Genomic DNA, 26,822 nt, shown 5'->3' with positions numbered 1-26,822 from the left:
ATGTACCGCAGTCATGAAATTTCTTCGGAAGTAGGATGCCAGCAGGGTGATCCCTTGGGGCCGGCTATCTTTTGTTTAGCTATCAACCCCATCATTCAAAATTTATCTTCTGATTTCAATGTCTGGTACCTGGACGATGGAACATTAGGAGGCAACTTGGAAACAGTCCTTTCGGATCTCTCCGTTCTCAAGTCCAAGTTCGAGTCCATAGGTCTAGACCTGAACTGTAATAAATGTGAACTATATATTCACGATCCGTCACTAAACCACTCGGACGTTACAGAGAAATTCAATACTATAACACCTAATGTTACCACTGTTACAAGAGATTCCCTTAGCCTCCTGGGGACTCCAATTTTTGACGTTTATTTTCCAACATTTATCAGTAACACCGTTTCCAAATTTCAAAATTACGCCGACCGTCTTCTAGAAATCAGCCCCCATTCAGCCCTCACCATTCTTAAATTTTGTCTTTTTGTTCCCCAGTTAATGTATGTGCTTCGCTGCAGCCCTTTCTGGAAACATGTAAATTTGCTGCTACCTATAGACTTCATGGTCCGGACTACCTTAGAGCGTATTCTTAATATAAAGCTATCCGATCAATCGTGGTTACAAGCGTCTCTACCCGTTCGGTACGGCGGGCTGGGCTTACGCAAAATCTCTAGCGTTTCACTGCCGGCATTTCTATCGTCCGTCCATAGCTCTGGTGATCTTGTAGGAAAAATCCTAAGGGTTTTACCCACAAACTATGAGATCACAGGCTTGGGCGATGCTAGAAATGCCTGGCTGTCTGCATGCCCGGGAATTGACCCTCCATATAATCTAAAATCACAGAGGAGCTGGGATGATGCTTTATCGAAATTAACGTATACCACATGTTTAGATAACAGCGAAGGAGCTGAACGCGCTCGTTTGATCGCAGTTGGTTGTAGGGACGCTGGCCACTGGCTCAACGCATATCCCTCACCCAATACTGGCACTCATCTAGACGGAAACACCCTCCGTGTGGCAGTTGGTCTACGCCTGGGGGTTCCAATCTGTGCGCCGCATATATGCCACTGTGGGAGTGATGTGGATCAGATGGGGCGTCATGGTCTGTCTTGCCAGCGAAGCGCGGGGCGATTGTCTCGTCACGCCGCGCTCAATGACATTATCCGCCGGTCTCTTGTCACCGTCAACGTGCCTGCGATACTCGAGCCGGCCGGTATAGCTCGGGACGATGGCAAGAGACCTGATGGTATGTCGCTGATTCCGTGGAGGATGGGACGAGTGTTGGTGTGGGACGCGACCTGCGTGGCACCGTCTCACCTTCACGGTACTACCAAGAAAGCGGGTGCTGCTGCCGAAGCTGCCGAGACCCTCAAGAGGCGGAAATACGGGGGTCTCGACGCCAATTACAACTTTATTCCTTTCGGTGTTGAGACCCTCGGTCCGTGGGGTCCGGGAGCTCAAAATCTATTTACATATTTGGCCAAACGGCTGGTTGAGGTCACTGGGGACAAAAGAGCTGGCAGCTTCCTCGCTCAACGAATAAGCGTTGCAATTCAGCGAGGAAATGCTGCCAGTATCTTTGGTACTATGCCCCAGGGGCCCTCTTTAGATATAGATTTTTAGTTTTCCTTTTTTAAGTAGTAGTTTTAGTTTTGTAGGTAGTTTTAATTTTATTTAGGTTACTTTATGTTGTTTATATTTCTTGAAATAAATATCAATTTTAACTCCACTACGTTGTCAAAATCTGATAATTATAGCAATTAGTTCCTTTTAGGACAGTTATTTTACATTTGCTGGCAATCTATTACGGATATAAAATTTAGGTGACCAAGTCTCCCCGTTTCCCCCTACTACAAATCCCACTTTAGATGGTATACATACATATTTTTGCATTTTAAGTATTTTTATTAAACGGCGAAAATTGCTTGGAGAGAATTGAATAGGTAGTCATCGTCATCACAATGTGATGGGATGAACTATTTTTCTGAAAGCTGAATATGGTAATAGGACAATTTTAAGCCATTAGGTGAACGGCGAATTTTCTATACAAATACCTATATCTCGTCAGGTGACAACCAAAACGAATTCCAAAAAAAATATAGGTATACAAAAATTTACTTGATTTTGGTACTAGCACGCTTCACTATGGCTCATCGTAATCATAACATAACTTGTGATAGTAATTAGTGAGTTTTGGTTGTCACCTGACGAGAGATGAGAGATTCTCTTGGTGTGTCTTAAGACTGTTTGAGTGCCATGACTGAAAGTGAAATGATGAAAAAAATCCTTATTTGCGAATATTGTGTCTCAAACTATTTATTTTTCAGATATTGAACGGGCTATGAAATATTGCGAGAGGGTAACCAAAATAACAGGTATGCATTTTATTTACTATATCTGCGCACTGATTTGCTATTTTGTTTATTTACTTGGATATATATTTTTTGTATAATAAGTACTATTAAGTACCCACTTATAAGTATTTTGATTAAAAATACACTATACTTTTTGTAAAGTAGAAATAAAATTTACAAAATTCAATACATTAAAAGAGAATTCATGTCTCTGGTTCCTTCCTGATGCAGAGGCTGTCTATCGCGCGATTTAGCGCAGCAACGCGGCGAGTGTGACAGGCTTTTTGGGTCGGGAAGAGTGTGTGACGAGTTATTTGACTAGGTTTTTTTATGATTTTGTTTAGTTAAACTGTATATTAATTCTAGATCGCAAAAAGTTGATCGAGTTCATCAACGGATGCCGCGGCTCTCGGGAATGGAAGTACGTCATCTCGTTCATGAAGCAGCTAGAAGGGTCTGCCTGTAAGTATCACACTATATCCTTTTACATGACACTCTTTCATTTTGTTTTTCTAACTTTGTAAAATGTTTACATTATCTTGTACTAAAACACAATTTATATTTTCCAGTGATCGAGATATTTGTAGAAATCCTGCATGTGCTGACAAACGAAACCAGTAAGTGTGTCCTTTTATAACATCTAAAAAATCTTAATGGGAAAAATCGAAACTCTCTATTTCTAACACCAGTCTGAATGCTGTATCTAATGAGTAATATTTTGTTATAAAATTAAAGCCAATTAAAAACTAAAAATCTGAATCTAAAGATGGCCCCTGAGGCATAGTGCCGAAGATGCTGGCAGCATTTCCTCGCTGAATCGCAATGCTTATTCGTTGAGCGAGATACGACGATAGATTTGACACAGTAGATTAAGGAAGAATGTTGAGTGCTACCAATCGCCAACAAACTGTCATGCAGTTTGGTGAAATAATATGTGTAATGAATGTTTCTGTGTATTTTTATTGAGTAAATAAAAAAATAAAAAAAGATCATGTCTGATGGTGATGTTGTTTCTGCAGATGTGTTCAAGGCGTATGCGGTTTTGGAGCGGCTCACGGGCCACGCTGATTTTGATGCCGTTTACGAGATTCTTGAGAAGATTTCCAGCGGAAAAAGTAAGTCTTTTTCTTTGAATTATGTAATAAATAACAAATATAGGTATATCAATTACTTTGTATTTTTTTTTTGTTTAATTAAAATTAAAATAACGATCACTGGTCATAAATATTCATGTTTGGAAAAATCTTAAATAACAGTGATTGAAATAATTCTTCTATAGTCCGTCAACCAAATCTTGTCAGTAGCAATGTAAAGCAAACTAAAGTAGGGCAACACTCAAAGAGCAGTATTGCGCTAAGAAAAGCAGCAATGTACATCGAACCAAAAGATTTTTTTTTCCGCTGAGCGCGCCCTGCGTACGTCAATTCAAATTGTCACTCGCGGTTTATTGAAAAAATTTGAAACGGACGGACAATTTAAAAGCGATGTTAAAACAATGTTAATCAAAATGATGAACAAATTTGAAGATATCAAAAACAACTCCCTATCGTAGTGCTTATATTCTCTTTGTTCCTTATCTATGTCTTCTAAGTTTACTAAAATAAAATCATATCAAAATGCAGATAATTAGATAGTGCATATATTTGTTATTTACAATATAATATGCCACTTGTTAATGTAAATTAGTGTACTCTTCTGGATGAATATGACATACCTGTGTAATTTTTTTGATTGGTATATATTGTACAATAGGATTACATATTAAAAATAAAACAACTGATATTTGGGTGTTTATTTAATTTAAAGGTAAATAAGATAAGGGTCACTTTAGCTTACACTATAATTCAGGTCATTAATTGAAAAAATATAATGAAGTTACCAATGTTACCGGGTCACTTCAACCAAGCATAATACACTGTAGTATTCTATTGCATCTTTGTAAATAGTCACAACTGATTGCTGAAAATATTAGACATGTGGGCCTATGGACGGTTTCCAGGACACAATTTATGGTCTTGTTGGATAGATTTAGACGTTTTAATTTTATTTATGCCTTTTAACCCTAAAACAAAAAAACTGAACATAATCTTAAAAGTTCGAAAGAGTTCTTCCAGTGTGTACTTGTCATAACCTCAATTTTTAGTAATGTTTACCATCAACGAGCATGATTGTACATTGTAGGCCCCTTAGCTTTGCTTATTCTTATTTAATGTATTGGTATTTAATGGTGACAGCAGAGATATCTCTTGAAACAGAAACGATTCAGAATGAAAACCAAATGAAAACAAATAAGGTGACGGCTGTCGTTCACGATCCACATTCCACAGATAAAACACAGATGACAGGCATTTTGGAATTATTCGAACACAGTGTTGCTAACCCGCGATTTTTCAAATTTGCCGCCTTTTACTACTGACAAGATTTGGTTGACGGACTTTAATATGTAAATTTCATAATTATATTTATATTTTCTTTCAGATTCCCATGAAATAGCTGATTTCTTCAGGCACGTTGCTCATACCAACGGTGAGTGTCATAAAATTATTTTACAGTACATATGGGGCTACTTTTCCGCACTAGTGCGTAAAGTAGCACTTTTCGTGCGTATGTCGAAACTTTAAAGTGCCATATGTACTGTAAAACGTTGTTCGATACACGTGCGAATAGGTAATTCGCAACTCGTGTCGATTTAAAACACTCCCTTCGGTCGTGTTTTAATTTATCGCCACTCGTTTCGAATTTCCTCTTTTTCGCACTTGTATTGAAAATAACTATTACAGTAGGTACATATGGCCCTATTTTCACGCACTAGTGCGTAAAATAGCACTTTTCGTGCGATGTCAAAAGTTTAAAGGGCCATATGTACTGTAAATCGTTGTTCGATACACGTGCGAATAGGTAATTCGCAACTCGTGTCGATTTACCACTCGTTTCGTATTTCCTCTTTTTCGCGCTTGTATCGAAAATAACTACCTATTTATTATACATTATTAGTCTTAGTAGTTTTTACTGTACGCGAAATAGAAAACTCTCGGCGGTCAGTCAAACTTACACAAAAAATCCTAAGGGGGCCTAGCGACACAGAAAAGTGGGGTTTGAATCGCATTATGGTGAAGCCAGACGAGCGTAATTTTGAGCGTTGTGACTTGCGTGTAATCTAAGCTGCAGTTTTTTTTTTATTGGAAATAGGTAAGCATTTGACCACAATCTTGCATATTGTAATGCAACGGTCGGCAACCTTTTAGCAGCCAATTTTCGGAAATAATCGCTCCAAAATAAAAATAACTGTATGTCATAGCGGATTTTTTTATTTAAGTATATGCATAATATATGGAATCTTCCTGAAATAAAATGTTTTCTATTTAAGGTGTGGACGGTATACGCATTCAGGTTGACAAGTTGACTGGAGGAGAAGGCTCGCCTGAGTTCCCTAAGGTGCTGGGCGTGCTGATGCCAGAAATCGGTAAATATCTGATATACACTAACCCCCTTAATTATAAACCTCAATTAGCTAATAATCGTTTGTCCTTATCTGACATTTGATGTATTTGTAAGAAAGGGATAAAACAATTTAACTAAATCAGGCCCGTAAAGTTTTATGAATTAGGGGGTTAATATATGTTCCTTTTACACAAAAATTGCCTACATACATAGGTACTTAAATAGGGTGGCCGTGGGGTCCCCAAAGAGTAAATCGGGGGTGGCTCAAGAATTCGTTGACAATAGTTACTTGTTTTCAAGGGGGCAAAGTTGTTGTTTAACAGCTCGTGCAAGCGAAAGATTTCAAAATTGGAAAAATGGAATCTTGAGCATTGCGAGGGTTTCAAAGTACGAGGGTTAAACAAAATTTGCCTCCAAGTGAAACAAAATTTTTCACCACACCAACCCGCAGAAAATATTAACTGCAAGATATCAAACAAAATCAAATTCGATTTTCTTGAAATTTTGTGAGCAGGTTTGATGATTTTTTTTTGTCGATTTCGTTTTTTGGAAATAGTAAGTAATGTTTATTTGCCAGAATACGTTACAATTAGTTCTTAATACAGTTTAATTTTTCGAAATGGGCGGGACTCAGGAGGTTAAGTTATGCGCGCGAGGTCTACAGCTAACGGAGCCACTAGTTAGTACCTATGTATGGTATAGGACTAAAAATATATGTATTTTTCAGATCTGAAGGGTTGCCTCAACCTGCTTATTTCGGTCACCAGAGCTAGTGGTACGTAATAATTTAATTTAATACATAACATAACATAACTGAATAGGTATATTTCTACTTCAGGAATAATAGATTTTTATTACTACTCTATCGTAATAATCATAAAGTGTAATATACAAATTATCTTACTTTTATTTAGGTAAAAAATTGCAAAGATGAAAACGATTAGAAGTAGGTAGCTAAAGCCCAGAGGCTACGGTGACCGCTTTCCATCAGGGCCGTATGCTTGGCATTAAAAAATAAAAAAAGTATTATAAAACGTGGTATTAATCGAATGTCAGTCTTACTCATCGAAAATAGAACACATGTTTGAACGTATGTGGTAAATATATATCCCTTAGCCTAGGTAAAGGGTTAAAAAAAGTTGGTGCCAAGATACAATTTATTTTTAGGCACCCTTAATGGGCCCACTGATTATCAGTCCGCCGGATGACATCAGCCTGTCAGTTAGAACAAACAGTTGACAGTTCCGAACAACTGACAGGCTGATATCGTCCGGCGGACTGGTAATCAGTGGGCCCCTTTATTTCACAGTGTTGCCTTTTATGAAACGTTTATAAAACTTTAACTATGTAAACTTTAACTTAACTTTAAACTTTAGAGGCCGTGAGTTCAAGTCTCACCCAAGACAGTAGGTAATTTTTCCATCATCGTTCGTAGACGTTTCTGCTTGTAAAAAAAAATAACTACTGTATGTAGTATTGTAGTAACGTATTTAAAAAATGTATCAAAACTAGTGATGTACCGACTATTGATTTGGCCGACTAGCCGACTAATCGGCGCTCAGATGGCCGATTAGTCGGCCGACTAGTCGGCTAGTTGGCCGGATCATTAGTTTCGTCTAAGTTCGATTCAGATCACTTAAAAAATAATCGTTTATTCCCCCTTCGTCGCGCTATTCATCATATTCGAACGAGCGAGCGAAGCGAAGCGAAGTTCTTACATTCGACTTTGAACACGCGGCTGGCTAGCGGCACGTCTCGGCATTTCGATGTTTTTAAGCTGAACTGTCAGAAGATAGTTTGATACTCAATAACTTAAGTAAATTTGTTCTAATTTAAATGAAATTGGGTAAACGTGTAGTCGAGGGCATTATATTTTAGTCATTAAATTATGAGCAGGCCCGATCAAGAGGTTATTGAGCTAGAAGAGCTTAGAAGGCCAAAAAGCTGTTTGTGAGGGGTCTTGCTATTCTGGTCAATTTTTTGCAAGAAACATGGTCGAGTTTAGTATCAAATGAAAGTGCTCGACTTACACTTTTATAATATCGTTTTTAAATTTACCATTTTGAAATAATTAACAAGATAAAAATAAAATAGAATAAACATAATATACATATGTATGTGACATTTGACAAGAAATATTTCGGCTTAGCACAGATACAGTTTATTTTAATCTCTATGGTGGTGACTTAAATCCAGGGGAGGGACAGCCGTATACGAAGCCCTTTATTCGAAAAAATAGCGCCATCTATATTACTTAACGCTAAACTTGTAAATGGCGCTTCAAAATTGATGCAAAAAAGCAAATCTTGTCAGTAGAAAAAGGCGCGAAACTCAAATTTTCTGAGACCATATGCCTCCGCGCCTACATTTTTCCTACTGACAAGATTTGCTTGGCCAACTATATATACATATTAATCTTTGCTTAAATCAATCAGTTAAAGGCTCCACAGACCTTGCAATAAATCCACGCGATCTTTGATCCATTGCCGCCTATAGAGCGACATAAAATAGTAGAAATTAAATAAAATGGAACTCAAAAATGTCCATACTAAATTGTCAAAAATGTGACAGGTACGTAGAAAGTGGCGCCCTCATTTATTTTCTATTATTTTATGTCGCACTATACGAGTACCTAAGTAGGTGCAACAAAGACAATCGCTATATAATTTTTGGTTAACCGCGAGTTCTCAGTTCGGGGCGAACTACTAGTATAGTAACGCTAGAAAAAAATAAAATAAAAAAAAATAAAAAAAATACTAAGGCTATTCATACGACAACCGGACAATCGGACATAAGAAAGCGACCACACGGTCAATACCTAATTCGAACAAAAGTTTTCGTAAGCCCCTACATAGGAATTTGGGTAAATTAGGGGAAACTTTATGGTAAATATTTGCTGTTTATTTCTTTTTGTCCTGATTTTCTGTCACTTATAAAGTGTCGACTAATCGCCGACTACAAATGAGGCCGGATAGTCGGCTTTCCCGACTAGTCGGCGACTAGTCGGTACATACCTAATCAAAACCTTCTTCAGATCTTGGCGAGGCCATCGTTGAATTCAACAAAATCCTGGGCGAGAAGCAGTTCTCACAGAGCATCATCATCATCAAAAAGATCACCGGACAGAGACGTAAGTAATACCTACCACAGAATAAACATTAGTACTAAGTACAGAAGACTCACTCTCTAACAAAACGCGTCTGTTACGATCAGCACAGATATGGCCGCTAGGTGGCGACAGCGCCACGCGCGGCTTATGGCTAGCCACCAAAATTGGGGCCGAACGGATGTACTTTTAGCTACCTGTAGCAAAGCGACGAAATCGCGGAGTGAGACACGCCTGGTAAGTGGTAATAGGTACGCATCTACAATAGGGAATATTACGCGAAACTCTGCGGAAGGGGCGGCACTACCACAATCCATCACAATATGAGGGTCTACCGCAAACGAGAGTCGAATTTAATTTTTTAATATTCAAAAAAAAAATAATAACTGATTAAAACAAAATCTTTAAAAATTATCTAGTTATATGTATGAGAAATAAATTTAATATTATTTATAATATAGAGTTAATATATTTAATATCGTCTGAGCCTTACACACGTTTTGTTAATGTAGAAATGAAGTATGTTTCTGTTACAATGCATGAAAAAGGTGGCTTTAACTAGACTCAACAAAAAACATCAAAAAAAATATATTTTTTCAGAATTCAAATACTCATTGGAGGAGCTGACCCACGAATGTAACAAACTCAGTAAGTTTTACTTGTTCTTTAAATTTCAAATACTAAAACTTTCTAAGCTATCTTAACTCTACTTAACTTAAAACTAAACTACCTTAGTAAACACTTTCTTTAGCATTTATAAAAAAAAAACTTGTCAAGTTAACAAACCCTTGATCATATTTGTCCTTAATACATCATATTGATATTTGCGTTTGTTACAAAGGGACAAAACTTTGCTAAGATTGCTAAGATTTATGAATATGAATAAGGGGTTTTACCTATATACATAATTTTCGGCAAACCTCAGAATGAAAAGTTAAGCTTAATAATATGTATCGTTTTTACTTTTTTTAAAGTTAGTTTCTGCTTTTATTGATTGTCCTTCCCATTTGCAATATTCCTGAAATATTTTTAAATAAATAATAAACAATGTTCTAATTTAACCATATTTAAATAAAATATCGATATGTTTTAGGTCTCAGAGTGGTGATTGAGACATTGTACAAGATCACTGGACGACGCAATATTTTGGATGTTGATACGATTTTCTTCGAGGTTTTCGAGATTGACAGTAAGTACATCATAAAGTTAATACGTACAGGAGGCCTACCCCTACCGCAAAACTCGTAATTCGCAAATTGCGGGGATCTTTCTCTTTTACTCCAATGCAGGCGTAACTAGAGTGACGGAGGAAAATGCGCGCAATTTGCGTAATTCGATTTTCGCGGTTTTATCCCAGGTTCGATTCGACCCCGTTTTAATATGCTTCTTGTGTGGTCTACGGTTACTGAGTGCCGGCGAGTCGAACGCTACAGAACCAGTCTAAATGTGTCATCGAGATGCGTAACGAAGGCGCGTTATCGGAGAGCGCACTTACACTGGTTTTCTGAGCGTTGGACTAGCTCGCGCTCAGGTGCCAATTAGAATTATACGCCAATGACTGACCCTTTTATTGCAGGATTTGCAGGTAGTACGTGCGTTTTTACTTAACAATAGACAAAGGATGAGCCGTTCGGGGCCAGCTACAAAACCGTGTATACCTACTATTATAGTCCGTAGATTGGAAGCTGACCCCGAACGGCTAATCCTTTGTCTATTGAGTTAAGTAAATCCGCACGTGCCGCTACTTGCGAAAAAAGGGTAAGCCGGCACTCAGTAACCGTAGTTCTTGGGTGGTCCCTGCCACACAAGAAATAGCAAATTATTTTTCCATCTGTTCATTTTGAATCATTTTTATGCAGGGAGTGGCACGTGCCGATTTACTTAACAATAGACTAAGGATAAGCCGTTCGGGGCCAGTTTCAAATCGACGGACTATATACTCCTAACAAAATACGCCTTGTTCCAGATATTGTGACCCTCATAAAGAGGATCAACAAGATGTCGAAGAGGATCGACGCGCTCACCTTCCTAGAGTCTCTACTGGAGATCACGCAGACCGATACTATCCAGGACGCCAGCGTTCAGCTCAAGAAGCTCACCACCAAGAAATGTGAGTAGCATAATATTAATAAGTAATAAAAAATATTACAAAAATTATATGCTGCGAGCATCATGGGCACCTTTGCACCAGGAACGGCATGAAGCGGTTTGTCTTTTTAAATTTATAATTTTAATTTGTAATCTTAATTAATTACTTTGAATCCTAAAATATAATATTTAATATTTAAAAATATATTTATTTACCGACACAAAAAAAACAACGAATTGCAAGTACAATAAAAAAATCGGGTAAAACTTACAAATTAAATATTTGTGCAAAATGGATGAGACTCAGCGAGACCGCTGATTTTCAGTCCCCAACCAGAAAAACCTAAAGCTAAAACTAAGCTTAACTAAGTTATTAAATCTAACCTAACTAACTTACTAACTACCAGACGAATAGTTCGCCGAATAAGTCTTTTGAAATGATAAGTCTTTTGAAACGAACTGGAGTCTTCAACAACCGTTGTTTTACATTATTTCAGTGTCAACTATGGTTCTCTTGGAAGAAATACGGACGCAGTCAGGACACGACGACATCATTGAATTCTTCAGGCGCCTCATCGAATACACTTCTACCAAATGTAAGTCTTGTTTTATATTTATTACTAGCTTTTGCCCGCGACTTCGTCTGCGTGGATTTAGTAATTTGGGTAGCTTATTTTTTATCCAATCTGCCTTTCATCGATTCCCTGTACTAACTTCCACCCCCCTTTTCACCCCCTTAAAGGATGACTTCTGGGATAAAAACTACCCTATGTCCTTCCCCGAGACGCAAACTCTCTCTATACCAAATTTCAACAAAATCGGTTCAGCGGTTTAAGCGTGAAGAGGTAACAGACAGACAGACAGATACACTTTCGCATTTATAATATTAGTATGGATTTTTTTACTCAACAGGGCAACTGCACTGCTAATAAAATAAGATAATTAACTAGAGCCAATCGCCGATTAGTTTATCTTATAAAAAATCTTTTTCTTTTATAAATAGCATAAATTGACACCGGCAGCAACTAAGCTACCGAAGCTTACCCCATTGCGGTGTATGTTTCCATAAGATTCTTCATTGTTTTACGTGCTTAAGACAGATGCCGCCATAAAGCTACATCCACCGTTAGAATAAAATTATATTTATATTAGCTTGTTAATGGCATTAATATAATATCAAGTTTAGCATTACTAATCAGTTATTTAATAAAATTATGAATGAATTTTATAGATTCATAAAATAGCAAAAGTATGTTTTTATACAAATGTATGTAATATTACAATTTTCTTACAGCTATCCAGGAGGCTTGGGAGATCATGATCACCTACATCACAGTGAAAGGTAAGAATTGATATTGACGTTTTATTTATATTGGGAAATAACACATTTAAAAGTCCATTATAAAGCAATTACGTATCGTCTGAAATAAATAAATCTCGGGTCAGTTTAACTAACTATACCTACACAATTTTTTTACAGCTTGGACATTTTTTTTATTAGCCTATAAGAATGTTTTGACATTGTCCGATCCGATATCAGATAGGATCCGACACAATCGGAAGCATTTTATCGGATGTCCGATATCGAATCGGACAATGTGAAAAAGCTCTAAGAGTGACGGCCTCCCCTCTTTCCTGATAAGATTTTTATTAATCTTTTTATATATTTTTCTTGAGTAAAAGTACATTAATATGACTTTGTTCGTAAAATTGCTTAATTAAATATTATATTCATATATTATATAACAGTGTAGTCTAGTTTATAATATAATTCATATATAGTGTGAGTAATTAAAAAAACACAAATCAAAATATTTAATAAAATAATTTGATTTGTTCCCAAAGTTGTTTATATTTATAGCTGGTCAACCAAATCTTGTCAGTAAAAAAAGGCGCGAAATTCAAATTTTCTATGGGACGATATCTTTTCGCGCCTACATTTTTCAAATTTGCCGCCTTTTTCTACTGTCAAGATCTGGTTGACCAAGTATATTAATATAATTTCCAGATATCTTCGAATTCTTCGAGAAGATATACAAGTACACCCGTGTCCAGGCGATCACGTTCGTGGAGACCATCATGAAGGTGACCAACTCCAGCAACTTCACGCTGGCCATCTCCAAGCTGAACAGGCTCACGGGCGAGAAGTGTGAGTGTCACAGTATGGTCACAGTAGATATTAAAATTAAAAAAATAAATTAAAGTTTATTTAAAGCTCGTGGCTCAAAATAAATTAAAGTTTATTTGAAGTTCGTGGCTCATAAAATGTTATTAAAGTTTATTTAAAGCTCGTGGCTCAAAATCAATTAAAGTTTATTTGAAGTTCGTGGCTCATAAAATGTTAGTTATGTACAATAAAAAATAACTTAAAAACTATGTTAGTAGTGACAATAAATATATCAACTGAATTTACAACAGAGCCCATACCATGCGTCACTGACAGTGTCAAAACTGACATTTACGCTATCGAGAACGTAATTTACTTTCTATACATCTCGTTTGCACTAACATGCGATACGAGCGAGATGTATAGAAAGTAAATTACGTTCTCGACGGCGTTTATGTCAGTGCCAAACTGATGGTAGCCGTACAGTCAATTCTATCCGCAATCGTAGATAGGATGGTGGATATACAGGATGTCCTTATCCCTAGCCATTGGACCATAAAGTAAGTATAGTATAGAGTAATCGGCCCATACAAGCCTCGCTTAGTTCCACAAAAATCCAAGAGATGTCACTCAGAGCACCATTGGGCCTAAATATATATTTGTGTTATTTCAAATCTTGCCAATTTTTAAATTAACATGTATAGTTCTAATTTATTTAGCATATTACAACAAAAACCTTTTAAAACATCCATTTACACATAGTAAATCGACGCAGAAAAAAATAAATAAATAATGGCATGAACTATTCTAAGCGCCATCTATCGCATTACTAGACAGTTAGTTTCTTGCCGTTGTAACACACTAAATAGCTCGATTGTTTGAGAAAGACTATCAATAGATGTCACTGTAGTAAATCCTCATACTTTATGATCATATCACAGACAACATATCAACATTATTAAGTAATAAATAATATAATTTTTCTCAAAAATGGACGGCAAAGTCGACGTTGCCGGTTAAAAAATAGGTCGCGAAGTGTGTAGTTTATGGTCATTCTAAAAATTAAAAAGTTAAAAACATTGCTGTCTCGATTTCGGGACTGCAATGTTGCATACAAATTCCATTATTAAACGAGTTCCAAACTTTTTAAAACTTTAAATGGCCATATCAAATGAAGGCATAGGTCCATTAAACAGCCGAACAGATGATCAGCACTTATTATTAATATAATGTTGGTACCGCGACTATTTAGGTGTCTCAAATACGTTGGCGTATTTTCAGCAGAAAAATACACTTCTATTTTTTTTAAAGGCGGCAAGCAAATCTTTTTAATGGTTTTACTTTTCTCTGTGAAAATTAGAACGTTGCTTCTGTAAAATATCTCTTGCACCATTTTTGAGAAAAGCACTATATATGACTCGGCTGGAAGGCTACTTGCTGGCTTCGGATTCAATTAAACGGACTCCCAAGGTCGTCCGTTTAAAACGAATCCTCAGCTTGCAAGTAGCTACTTCCGAACCTCGACAATAATGTACTATTGTTCTTAGAAACGTGATAATAATTAAAATATATTAAACCTACATGGTATCATCAGCCACACTGTTAAGTGTTAACTGTACCGATGTACAGTTAGGAGTGTTGCTGTTTGTATATTAATTTACTTAACCTTACGCATTACAAAATTGTCCTCATATAGCTATACATATATTTTAGGACAGTCTTACACTAATCGACCTACTTGGTAACAAAACATTGTAAATTCTTGAGTAGTTTGAATAGCAGGGCAGGTGACAAAAACTTGCTCAAAAGCATAGAAGGTAGCATCCTATAGAAGTGGTGTACGCGTGCCTCCGTGAGGGACAAAACATGTAAATTCGACCAATCATAGCGTCGCATTGCGCCGCTATGATTGGTCGAATTTATTTGTTATGGTGGGCAACAAATGAATTCGACCAATCACGGTGGTCAATTTACGGTGGGGAATAAAACAAGATGTGAGACTGTGACAAGGACAAACAATAATAGCGCTTTCGCTGCTACTCCTACTGAAAGATACATAAGACTATCCCGTTCTGTCAGTTATCCCCTGCTTCTATTCATGCTCAAAAGAGAAGAGACATCCGACATTTAAAAAAATATCCCTATATGTATGAGAGCAATAATACAATGTGTAAATGTAAATACATACATATCTTATATTTTAAGATCATATCAAAGCTGGAAGTCCTAGGTTCGGATCCCCCTAAAAGTGTATTAATATGGTGTCCCATGGTGGTGGCCCATTTGTCCCCGCCGCCATACAAGAGGTGTGGACAGATGGGAATAGATATAGACCATTAATATATACACACACAATTAAAAAACAAATAAATGTCCTATGAGGATTTGAACCCAGGACCTCCTACTTCATAGCACATAGCAGAGCAGGGTCACTGTCACTACTGACTAGCTAGGAGGCCGTAGAAATAATATACAATTTATATATATTTAAATTAAGTACAGTCAGCGTCGTATAGTAGGTCGCATCCAAATAGTTCAGTACGCCATACAAATAATATGGTGTACCGAACTATTTGAATACTTTGGATGCTACCTACTATATGACGCTGACTGTACTTATATAACAATTAACAAATCAGACTGGCAGCCACAGTTTAATGGCTAATCTAGGATTAAAACTTTTTAGTGGCTTGCCATTATGTTCAAAACATTTAGCTTCATACCACATCAAATATTTAAGTTTACCGCCATTGCCCGCCAGCATTGAACAAATTGGTTGTTAGTGGGTAGACAAAATAAAGTCACTATCATGTTAAACATTGAATTTATTAATTGTATTTTATTATTTTTAAGAGAATCTTCATAGCATGTGTCTGTCCGTTGAAACAGGAATCAATCTCAACCATCTTCCACTCAAAATATTTTACTTGTGGTACAGTCGCCATCAGATATATCGGAGCGGCCAAGGCGCTCACAAATATCTGAACACGCCTCTATTGTCAGGGCGTTAGAGTGCGTGTTCAGATATTGTGAACACCTTGGCCGTTCCGATATATCTGATGGCGACTGTACAGAGATGCATTGACTATTTCATCTTCACTCTCTTGTTGCATACATTGTAACTTCTAGTGGCTAGAGGCTGGGTCCTGAAATCAGAAACATATTTTTTATATATAAAATGTAATAATATCACAATAAAGTTTAATACACATTGCCTTCACATTGGAGTCTGTTTGCAAACACTAACCATTGTATAGATTTAGACCAAGAAAAGTATGCAGCGATATTGATCGCCTGCGCAGTACATGTGTTATTTTAAATGTCAAACATCTTTGAAATTATGACGTACCTTTCTTCTTTCTTGCTCTAACTCTAAATACTTTGGAATCTTTTGCTTGCTCGGGTATCAATATTAGCATGGGGGGTTAAAATAAAACTTGACAATAGTTATTAGTGGGCAAGGGGGCAAAGCAGTTGTTTAACCGCTCATGCTAATGTTGATTCCAGGGCAAGCAGAAGATTTGAACTATGAGCGTAGCGAGTGGTTCGAGAAGTGGAATCTTGAGCGTTGTGAGAATTCAAGGCACGAGGGTTAAACAAACATTGCCACCTAATGAAACACAGAATTTATCACCATGCCAATGCAGGGAAAATACCAACTATAAAATACCAAAAAAATCAAATCCACATGAACATTATAAAGAATTTATAATTCAAAATCATCATTTAAAAGTAAATTCTACCAGCTAACATAAGGAAACTCAAAATTTAGATCTGATTACTTTGCCCCACATGTGGGATAAATCATAAATGCAATTTTCTCATTAGTATTTGAACAATCAAGGGGGCCTTTACCAGTTGGTGTGGTGATAAATTATTTAATTAACCTTTGTATTCAAAACAAACTTACCTGAAGTGTTAATTTTTTATCAATTTTATCATTTATTGGCAAACAGTAGACACTGTCAGATTAATATGTAGGTTTTACCATTAGTAGTGTTCCGTTACTACATCGGCAATTCACGTCATCATCACAGGTCTTTTCGTCTATTGCAGACGATTTATGCATTGCTGTTTAGACAACGGGTTTGGTGATTGTGGAGGCCGATGCGTGAGCGGCACGACCTCCCACATTTTGGGCACATGTCACGCTTAGCACAGTCTTTAAAGCGCCACATCGGTCTTCCAACTTTCCTTTTAGCATACCTACGCAACTGCACCAAGCAAGACACGTCTAGGTATTCTATTCACGTACTTGTACTATAGTTCAAATGAAGCTATAATATGAAATTAATAAGTTTGTATAAACAGAAACAAAGCAAAGGCAACCAACAAACGCGGTGCCGCTTTGTGGCGACTTGACTATTTGACAGTTTATTTTTAGTGTTGCCGTTGAAAGTTCTTTCTTGTCCCTAAATAGAGCTTTTATGATTTATTATTATACAATATTATTAGTTCAAATAAAATATGATATTCCAAAAGACTACAAATAATATTATATAGTACTTAAATTCCAAAATAATGATAATTATGCCTCAGTGTCCATTTCTGAGGGCCTACCGCGAACCACGTTCGACGTGTTGCCTCTCTGTCGCACTTGTAAATTCGTACGTAAGTGTGACAGGGAGGCAACACGTCGAACGTGGTTCGCGGTAGGCCCTCAGCTTTTTTAAGGAACAGGCGTATAACATTACCCTGAAGTAGGGGACTAATTTTAAAATAGCAATAATCATTACTTGATGCCGTTTTTGACGTTTCTGTGCACGCTGTTGTCTGTCTATACTTATAGGTCACATAATTAGTGATACAAACACCTGCCTGGTCAATATACGCAAAATTAGATATATTTATTCTAATTATAACAGAAAAAGTTTATTAAAACAAACATTAAATGCTTTTGTATAATAATTTCAGGTTTGATAGGTACGGGTTTTGCCATGGGAGAAGTTGAAAAGGAACGTTATGAAAACATATCTTTGTATGTATAGGTACTAAGATGGTACAAATCATGTACAAATCTGTTGCTTAAAAATAAAAGCACGACGCGACGTTGCCAAACTGCTATGAGTTACTGCGAAGCGAGTCCAGTTTAACTCGACAACGTCGCATCGTATTGTTACAATAGGGTATTTTCGTACTAGTCAAATCAGTTACTTTTTTATAGTTATTGCAATGCAACTTGTATCGTAAATTTTTAGAAGGCACGATAAGAGTGAATTGAGCATGAATTGAGGTATTTTATCTCATTAGGATCGAAAGAGCTCGTGAATTTGAGTACAAATAACACAAAAGTGGCAAAAAAGATCACAATATAAAAAATGGCAAAAAATAGTAGTTTTCGATATAAGTGCGAGAAGTATGTCATTTTGCACGAGTACCGAGCTTTCGATTTTTCCGGAAATATACTGAGGGGCTACCGCCAAAACCGAAATTCGCAAATTGCGGGGATCTTTCTCTTTTACTCCAATGCAGGCGTAATTAGAGTGACAGAGAAAAATGCCCGCAATTTGCAAAATTCGATTTTCGCGGTTATAGCCCTGTCACTTACAACGGATGCCTTTGCTTTGATATCTGGTGGCGTTAAATTAACTCCAAAATCGTCTGAATCACTCATTTTTATTTAATAACTTATGCTTTCTTGGCAATTACTTACAAACATAAATCACTTTAAATGTTGAATAAAAAAGGCGGGAAGGGAATAAAAAAAGTTTTACTTTTAATTGCCATTTTTTTCAATGTGGATTCTGTTGTCACTGTTGTCAGCATTATGCCAATTGAAGAGAAATTGTATTATTAAAATTAATAAAATTAATTTTCAGAACATATAATTATACATGGTCAACCAGATCTTGACAGTAGAAAAAGGCGGCAAATTTGAAAAATGTAGGCGCGAAAGGATATCGTCCCATAGAAAATTTGAATTTCGCGCCTTTATTTTACTGACAAGATTTGGTTGACCAGCTATATGTAAAAAAACATGAATCTTTTGTTATTTCATTATATTGATATATATCTAATTAATTACATTTATATTAAGTGTATAAAGTGTATTGTACGAACGTCAGCTTCATTCTGTCGCGCGTTGTTCAAGTAATACTATTGGGTCTCGAATAATACTCCTTTATGCCCAATCGCGCGTTGTTCAGGTGGGTCATTTATAAGCGGGTCTCGCATAATACTCATTTATTTAAAATGTATCAATCAGATTACTTTTTAGCACTAGTGTAAAAAAATCAAACTTTACGCACGATTTGCAGCTACAAAAACTAAACTTTTTGAGCAATTGGATTAAAAAAATATAAAGAAACGCTCAAGTACCAGTGGCATGGTGGCATATAGACGGACTTACGCCAGTAGTAATGTCTAATCCTTTTGCCATGCACCAATGGTAGCATGCGCAAAATTATTATGACAGGTATTTATTTTCAGCCGGTTTAAATAGTTTCGGCAAGACTTATGTAGCATTCTTATAATATATAAATATTATCATCACCACAGTATCGTTTTCCGAAATTACTTTATGGTTATACCGTTTGGCTACGCTATTTCTCTGTACCCTGCCTCTCCCTTCCCTCCCTGTACTCCTTAAGTGCCCGAACTCTCTTTACTCATACTGAAAGATACATAAGACTATCCTGTTCGGTCATTTCCTTCCACCCCTCATGCTTGATCCAGTTTTAAACTAGATTCATGATTTATTCAATACGCTATAAAGCGACATCTGTTGATTACTTCTAATCGTTGGCAACGACATATGTCTACTAACTTTCAATGAAGACGTATAGATGTCGTTAGGAATTCTATGATTTGGATGTGACACAGCGCCATCTTGTATCCATGATAGGCAACAGTGCTTTTTCAGTGACGCCATCTGGTAATGGTGCGCTTTTAGGCGGTCACATTTGAATGTATGGGATAGCAGCGTCTGTATATATGTAGTCTGTGATTGGACAAAGCCGAAATGTACATTTATGCCTTAGTGTAAGGCCTGAGTGGACGCTCGAAGCGGAGCGTTCGGCGGGGCGTGCAGCGTGGTGTCGGGGTCAGGAGTAATTTGAGCAGCGTACACTAAGGCCGCTCCTATACGCTTGCATTTATTTAACATGCACGCCGCACGCCCCGCCCCGCTGCACGCCCAACTCGAGCGTCCACTCAGGCTTTACACTTAGTGTATAATTTAGAACCAGAGAGGCTACCACGAAAACCGAAATTCGCAAATTGCGAGATTTGCGAGGATCTTTCTCTTTTACTCCAATGAAGGCGTAATTAGAGTGACGAAGAAAAATGCCCGCAATTCGCGAACTTCGATTTTCGCGGTTATAGCCCAGTATACAGAGTATCATAGCAATCGGTGTAGCGGTTACGAAGAAATTGACAAATTACGATTTTTAGGGTTCCGTATACCCAAAGGGTAAAAAACGGGACCCTATTACTAAGACTTCGCTGTCCGTCCGTCCGTCTGTCACCAGGCTGTATCTCATGAACCGCGATAGCTAGACAGTTGAAATTTTCACAAATGCAATGATGCATCTCTGTTGCCGCTATAACAACAAATACTAAAAATAAAATAAAATAAACATTTAAGGGGGTTCTCATACAACAAACACGATTTTTTTTCTCTATTTTTTGTTGATGGTGCGGAACCCTCCGTGCGCGAGTCCGACTCGCACTTGGCCGGTTTTTTTTACTTTGGAGCAGCGTGTATGTGTTAGTAGCTCCGAGGTAATAAATAGTATGAAACCTTCTTCGACTTTTTTGATTATCTTTTTTATTTATAACACTAAGCGCCACTTGCACCATTCCACTAACCCGGGGTTAACCCGTGAAACCTGGAGTTACCTTGGTTACCAGTACAATTTGATTTGACACTGGGTTAACGGTTAACCACTTAACCCCGGGTTAGTGGGATGGTGCAAGCGGCCCTAATAAGATTATGACTCTTGACAAATGTCATCATTGCCGCACATTTTCGAACAAATTGACAAAAGCACTGCCAATGATTAATACAGTATGTTTCTTTTCACCTCAGCAGCTCGAACAAGGGTACTTTGCTACTTAAGAACAGTGAGCAAAATCGCATTTTGCTCATTTTGTCTCACTCAGTGAGCAAAATGCGATTTTGCTCACTGTTTTTAAGTAGCAAAGTACCCTTGTTCGAGCTGCTGAGGTGAAAATTTAATTGTTGGTATATCTTAAGAAAACATGAGTGAATAGAGGTAAGTGATGAAGAAGGAATACATTGTTCGGGTTCTCTAATATGTTCTCACTGCTGAGGTGAAAAGTTTTGTGAACTATACGAGATCAAAGTTATTTACATCTCGTGCGCTTTTGAGTCCCTTACTACGCTCAAGATTCTAAATTATTATTTTAATTATTATTATTATATTACTCGCTACGCTCGTGAATCTAATATAGAATCTTTCGCTTGCACGGGACTCAAAATAAGCACTCGAAGAAATATCAAACTTTGATCTCTTGTTGTACAAATAACTATTTTGTTGTCGATTATTGGAAATAACTTTTAACTTAACTTTAACTGCCGAAATTAAAAATGAAAATAGGGATGATGAAAACATGTTGAATTTTATAACAAAATCTAGTAAAACAGATAGCAAACAAGCAATTTAAATCACAATAATGTAGATATAAAAAAAATGGAAATAATACAAAAACACAGCACCTGAAAGTTTAATTTAAGTTTTTTTACTTTTAAAAACGAAATAAGTACCTAAGGATACCATTCGATTCCTAACATTTTATAAAAAAAAATGTATAGCAACTATATGAAATGAAAATGAAATGAAAATATTTATTTCAGACACCAGGTATCCATATTTTTGTCTACAAAACTATATTAGTAGGTAACAAAGAAAAGAAAAGAAAAATAAAATAAAACTAAAACTATAAACTATAAAAATAAACGTTAATGTTAGTAAAATATATAATGCTCATTGGATCTTACATGTATTGAGATCCAGTGAGTTATAAGAGGGCTATCGACCCTTTCCGCAATCACCTTCAGGAGTGTGTTGGTTATATACATAAACGCAATATTTCACCGACAAAAATGCCATTTTCTTGTTTTGTTCATACTTCAAGATGCGCTCTCAGTGACCTTGACGTCACGTTCACATAGCGATTTGTTAGGGGCGTTTCGCGAGTGAAATACGACTGTCGGACTTTGACTATCATTTCTGACTTTTGTATTGCTTTGATGCAATGAGTCCCATATAGAAATTTGATCCTAAAAACAAACCTGATTGATTGATACCATAAATGAAAATTTGTCATCTAGCCTATTATTATTTTTTTCAGATTTGTTCGAGTCCATCAGAGTCATCTGGAAAATAGTCGAAATGGGTGAGCATTAAACATTTTTTTTTATAATTTTATAGTACTTAGGTATAGTACCTAATATTATAATTTTTTTTTACAGATATTATCAGGTTCTTTGAAATTTTTATCACCATCAGCAAGAAGTTTGGTAAGTATTCTGAACATTGTTTGTTTAAAAAATTGTATACCTACTAAAAAAATTATCTAACAAAAAAATAATCAAATTTTAAAAAAAAGTGACAAAAGCGTCACTTAGAACGCTGCGTTCTTTTATTTCATTTAAACCTTATTTTATTCAAATGAGGTAATTTTTCAGGATTTTGAAAGACTAATTTAATATTTTGTGGCAGGCCCAAGTAGATGGCGTTGCTAATACAAATTCTTTTGCAGATTTCGAGGAAGTAATTGTGATAATTGAAGAATACACTGAAACTACTGGTAAGTTATACACATACAGACCACCGCTACTTATATAATGATACTACCTAGCTTTTGTCCGCAACTTCGTCTGCGTAGAGTTAGTAATTTAGATAATTCTTATCTCATAATAATATTTAAACATTTTTGACGTTGTTAAAATGCAAGTTTTTTTTCAGATTTCGTGGACGCACTCAAGCGGCTTAGGGAAGCGACTGGAGAAACAGGTATGTTAAGATAAAATAAGATAAGATAAAATCATTTATTTCATGAAAGACAAATTACTTTATATTGCAGAGTACCCGAGGCCCAAAATACGTTTACAATTTTTTTTAGGAATATTCCTTGCATTTCTGTCGCATGAAATTCTGTAAAACTATGACATTCTCGTCTTAATTTTTTTTTGCAGATATTGTTAAATGTGTCGAATACATCAAAGAAAACAAGCCAAGCAAAATTTCAACCAAGACGTCCACAACCACAACAACAACGACTGAAGAGCCAACGACTACGACAACTGAAACGCCAACAACAACGACGACCGAAGAGCCAACGACTACGACAACTGAAGCGTCAACCACAACAACGACGACTGAAGAGCCAACGACTACGACAACTGAAGCGTCAACCACAACAACGACGACTGAAGAGCCAACAACTACTACAACTGAAACGCCAACAACAACGACGACCGAAGAGCCAACGACTACGACAATTTACGGTAGGTACATTTAACCTCTTGTCAGTGTATGATAAGAATCTGTTTCGCGGTTCCACGTGTTCCACATCGAACAAGACTCCCATGTGTTTGGAAATTAAACATTTAGGATTATTATAACGTAGGTATACAAAGTTTCCGCCACGCGAGCGTGCACCCTTCTCGGAGAAATCGAGCGAACTAATTACCTCAAGTGCACCGTCTCGTAAACAACTGCGTAGGAATTTATAGTTATCGGTGACAAGCTAGTTTGATTGACAAGGGCATCAAATGTGTCTCGAAGCTATTAGAGGCCAATTTCGGGATATTTTATCAATTTGCGGGGCTGCTCACTGCTGGGCTGGCGGACTATGGTCGTCGTATGATCTTCATTTTTTTCGCCAGCAGCATGCCTTTAGCGCTTAGTGCTCAAAAGTACCACGTTCTGCCTCTTGGGCCGAGGCCCAGAGCGCAGCCGAAGCTGTCTGTCTGTCTCGAACAGATCCGGTCAGAGAAATCATGGTATAACTTTGGTAATTGATCTAGTTTAAGCTTATGTCTTCAATTTCTCAGCCACTAATGCATTTGAGTCAATTTTTATTTCTTAATTTTCGCTTATAGATTACCAATATTACCAATTTCTTGTTAAGATTGGCCTTTTTTGAGACTTTTGCCCTACAAAGGGTAAAACCTATTCTGTTCTCTAACTATACTCTACAAAACAAGTATACACACATGTATTTATGGTAACATTACCTACAGGTAAACCAGGACAACCCGGTGATATTGATGAAACCGACATCGAAAAGAAAAAGAAGATAATCAAATCAGAAACTGAGGAAGTCGATGAGAGCGAGGAAGAAAGGGAGAGACGCTTCAAGAAACGGATAGATGAAGAGGAAGATTATGAGGATTACGAGGACAGCGATGGTGTACATCACAAGAGACGCCGCCCTGGCCATCCAGGCAACCCAGCGCAACCAGCTAAACCTGCGCAGCCAGCGCAACCAAGCCAACCAGCTTCACCTAGCCAGCCAGGTAGGCCGGGTCTACCAGGCCTGCCAGGACAAACAGGTCAACCAGAAAAATCTGTTGACACTGATGAAACCGACATCGAAAAGAAAAATAAGATAATCAAATCAGAAACTGAGGAAGTTGATGAGACCGAGGAGGAAAAGGAGATCCGCAGTAAGAACCAAAAAGAAATAGAAGAAGAGGAAGATTACGAAGATTATGACGACAGAGATGGTGAACAACACAAGATACGCCGCACTGGCCAACCAGGCAACCCAGCGCAACCAGCTCAACCGGCTCAACCGGCTCAGCCTGTGCAGCCAGCTCAACCAAGCCAACCAGCTCCACCTAGCCAGCCAGGTAGGCCGGGTCAACCAGGACTGCCAGGACAAACAGGTCAACCAGAAAAAAATGTTGACACTGATGAAACCGACATTGAAAAGAAAAAGAAGTTAATCAAATCAGAAACTGAGGAAGTTGATGAGACCGAGGAGGAAAAGGAGATCCGCATCAAGAAACAAAAAGAAATAGAAGAAGAGGAAGACTATGAAGATTACGAGGACAGCGATGGTGTACATCACAAGAGACGCCGCCCTGGCAAGCCTGGCAAACCAGGGCAACCTGCTCAACCGGCTAAACCGGCCAAACCTGCGCAGCCAACACAACCAAGGCAACCAGCTCAACCTAGCCAGCCAGGACAACCAGGTCAACCTCACAAACCAAGCAAGCCTGAACAACCAGGCAGCACGCCACAACAACCAGCTCAACCTAGCCAGCCAGGACAACCAGGTCAACCTCACCAACCAAGCAAGCCTGAACAACCAGTCAGCACGCCACAACAACCAGCTCAACCTAGCCAGCCAGGACAACCTCACCAACCAAGCAAGCCTGAACAACCAGGCAGCACGCCACAACAACCAGCTCAACCTAGCCAGCCAGTACAACCAGATCAACCTCACCAACCAAGCAAGCCTGAACAACAAGGCAGCACGCCACAACAACCAGCTCAACCTAGCCAGCCAGGACAACCAGGTCAACCTCACCAACCAAGCAAGCCTGAACAACCAGGCAGCACGCCACAACCACCAGCTCAACCTAGCCAGCCAGGACAACCAGATCAACCTCACCAACCAAGCAAGCCTGAACAACCAGGCAGCATGCCACAACAACCAGCTCAACCTAGCCAGCCAGGACAACCAGATCAACCTCACCAACCAAGCAGGCCTAAACAACCAGGCAGGATGCCACAACAACCAGCTCAACCTAGCCAGCCAGGACAACCAGATCAACCTCACCAACCAAGCAGGCCTAAACAACCAGGCAGCACGCCACAACAACCTAGCAAGCCTGACCAACCAGGCAGCACCCCTCAACAACCAAGCAAGCCTGACCAACCAGGAAGCACGCCACAACAACCAAGCAAGCCTGACCAACCAAGCAAGCCAGAGAAACCAAGTCAACCGGGACAACCAGGTCAGTAGAGACAGTACTTGGGCTTTTACATAGTGTATAGAGGGTACATCATATAAAACAGTTTAGTAACGGGAGTTATAGAATAATATCAATTCAATCAATTGTCTATTGCGCATTTGTAAGGAGCCATCTCGAATACGCCTCTCAGGTTTGGAACCCTTGTTATCTATATATATAAATGCAAGTGTCCTGACTGACTGACTGACTGACTGACTGACTGACTGATTCATCAACGCAGAGCCGAAACTACAAAAGCTAGAAAGTTAAAATTTGCACACTAGGTTGCATTTATAAAGTGTACAAGAGATAAGAAGCGATTTTGAAAAATTCAACCCCTAAGGGGGTTAAAAAGGGGATGAAATGTAGTATGGGGTTCAAGTTTTATTTTAAGCTAGGAATTTGAAACTTTGTAAAAATGTATTATATTAAAAAACAAGAAAACTAATTTCAGCGTTTTCGAAAACTCATCCCCCAAGGTGGTGAAAAGGGGGTTGAAAGTTTGTATGGAGATCAAATATTTTTGTGAGTGTGGGACTTGAAACTATGTATGTGGGTATATTATTATAAGACAGGAAAAGTAATTTCAGCGTTTCTGAAAATTCATCCCCCGAGGTGGTGAAAAAGGGGTTGAAAGTTTGAATCCATTCAAATGCTTTGAAACTTCTTAGAAAGGCATAATAGCCGATTACAAAAAAAAGTAATTGTGACGTTTTAGGAAATTCAACCCCTAAGGGGGTTAAAAAGGGGATGAAACTTTGCCTTGGGGTGCAAATTTTATTTTAAGCTAGGACCTTGAAA

General features: G+C 37.7%; 1 protein-coding gene across 1 annotated transcript; it reads left to right on the top strand.

Moving 5' to 3' along the window:
• LOC134660067 (uncharacterized) lies at positions 1-25,527 on the top strand. The gene is made up of 23 exons (XM_063515766.1): positions 1-226; positions 884-1,429; positions 2,319-2,366; positions 2,712-2,807; positions 2,915-2,962; positions 3,365-3,460; positions 4,824-4,871; positions 5,713-5,808; positions 6,514-6,561; positions 8,821-8,916; positions 9,493-9,540; positions 9,986-10,081; positions 10,859-11,002; positions 11,478-11,576; positions 12,275-12,322; positions 12,989-13,129; positions 22,524-22,571; positions 22,814-22,861; positions 23,020-23,067; positions 23,250-23,561; positions 24,300-24,379; positions 25,025-25,375; positions 25,483-25,527. The coding sequence occupies exons 1-23, from the start codon at positions 1-3 to the stop codon at positions 25,525-25,527; spliced, it is 2,856 nt and encodes a 951-aa protein (XP_063371836.1).
• The last annotated feature ends 1,295 nt before the right edge of the window (positions 25,528-26,822 follow it).

Source organism: Cydia amplana, chromosome 26 (assembly GCF_948474715.1).
Source record: "Cydia amplana chromosome 26, ilCydAmpl1.1, whole genome shotgun sequence".
In the NCBI taxonomy this organism is placed as follows: domain Eukaryota; kingdom Metazoa; phylum Arthropoda; class Insecta; order Lepidoptera; family Tortricidae; genus Cydia; species Cydia amplana.
Note: the sequence above shows the minus strand (reverse complement) of the source record. Positions and strands in the feature narration are given on the sequence as shown.

Coding starts and splice junctions, on each gene's coding strand:
- LOC134660067 (XM_063515766.1), top strand. CDS start 1: ATGTACCGCAGTCATGAAATTTCTTCGGAAGTAGGATGCCAGCAGGGT. Junction 8,917..9,492: donor AAAGATCACCGGACAGAGAC/GTAAGTAATACC, acceptor ATATTTTTTCAG/AATTCAAATACTCATTGGAG. Junction 9,541..9,985: donor CCACGAATGTAACAAACTCA/GTAAGTTTTACT, acceptor GATATGTTTTAG/GTCTCAGAGTGGTGATTGAG.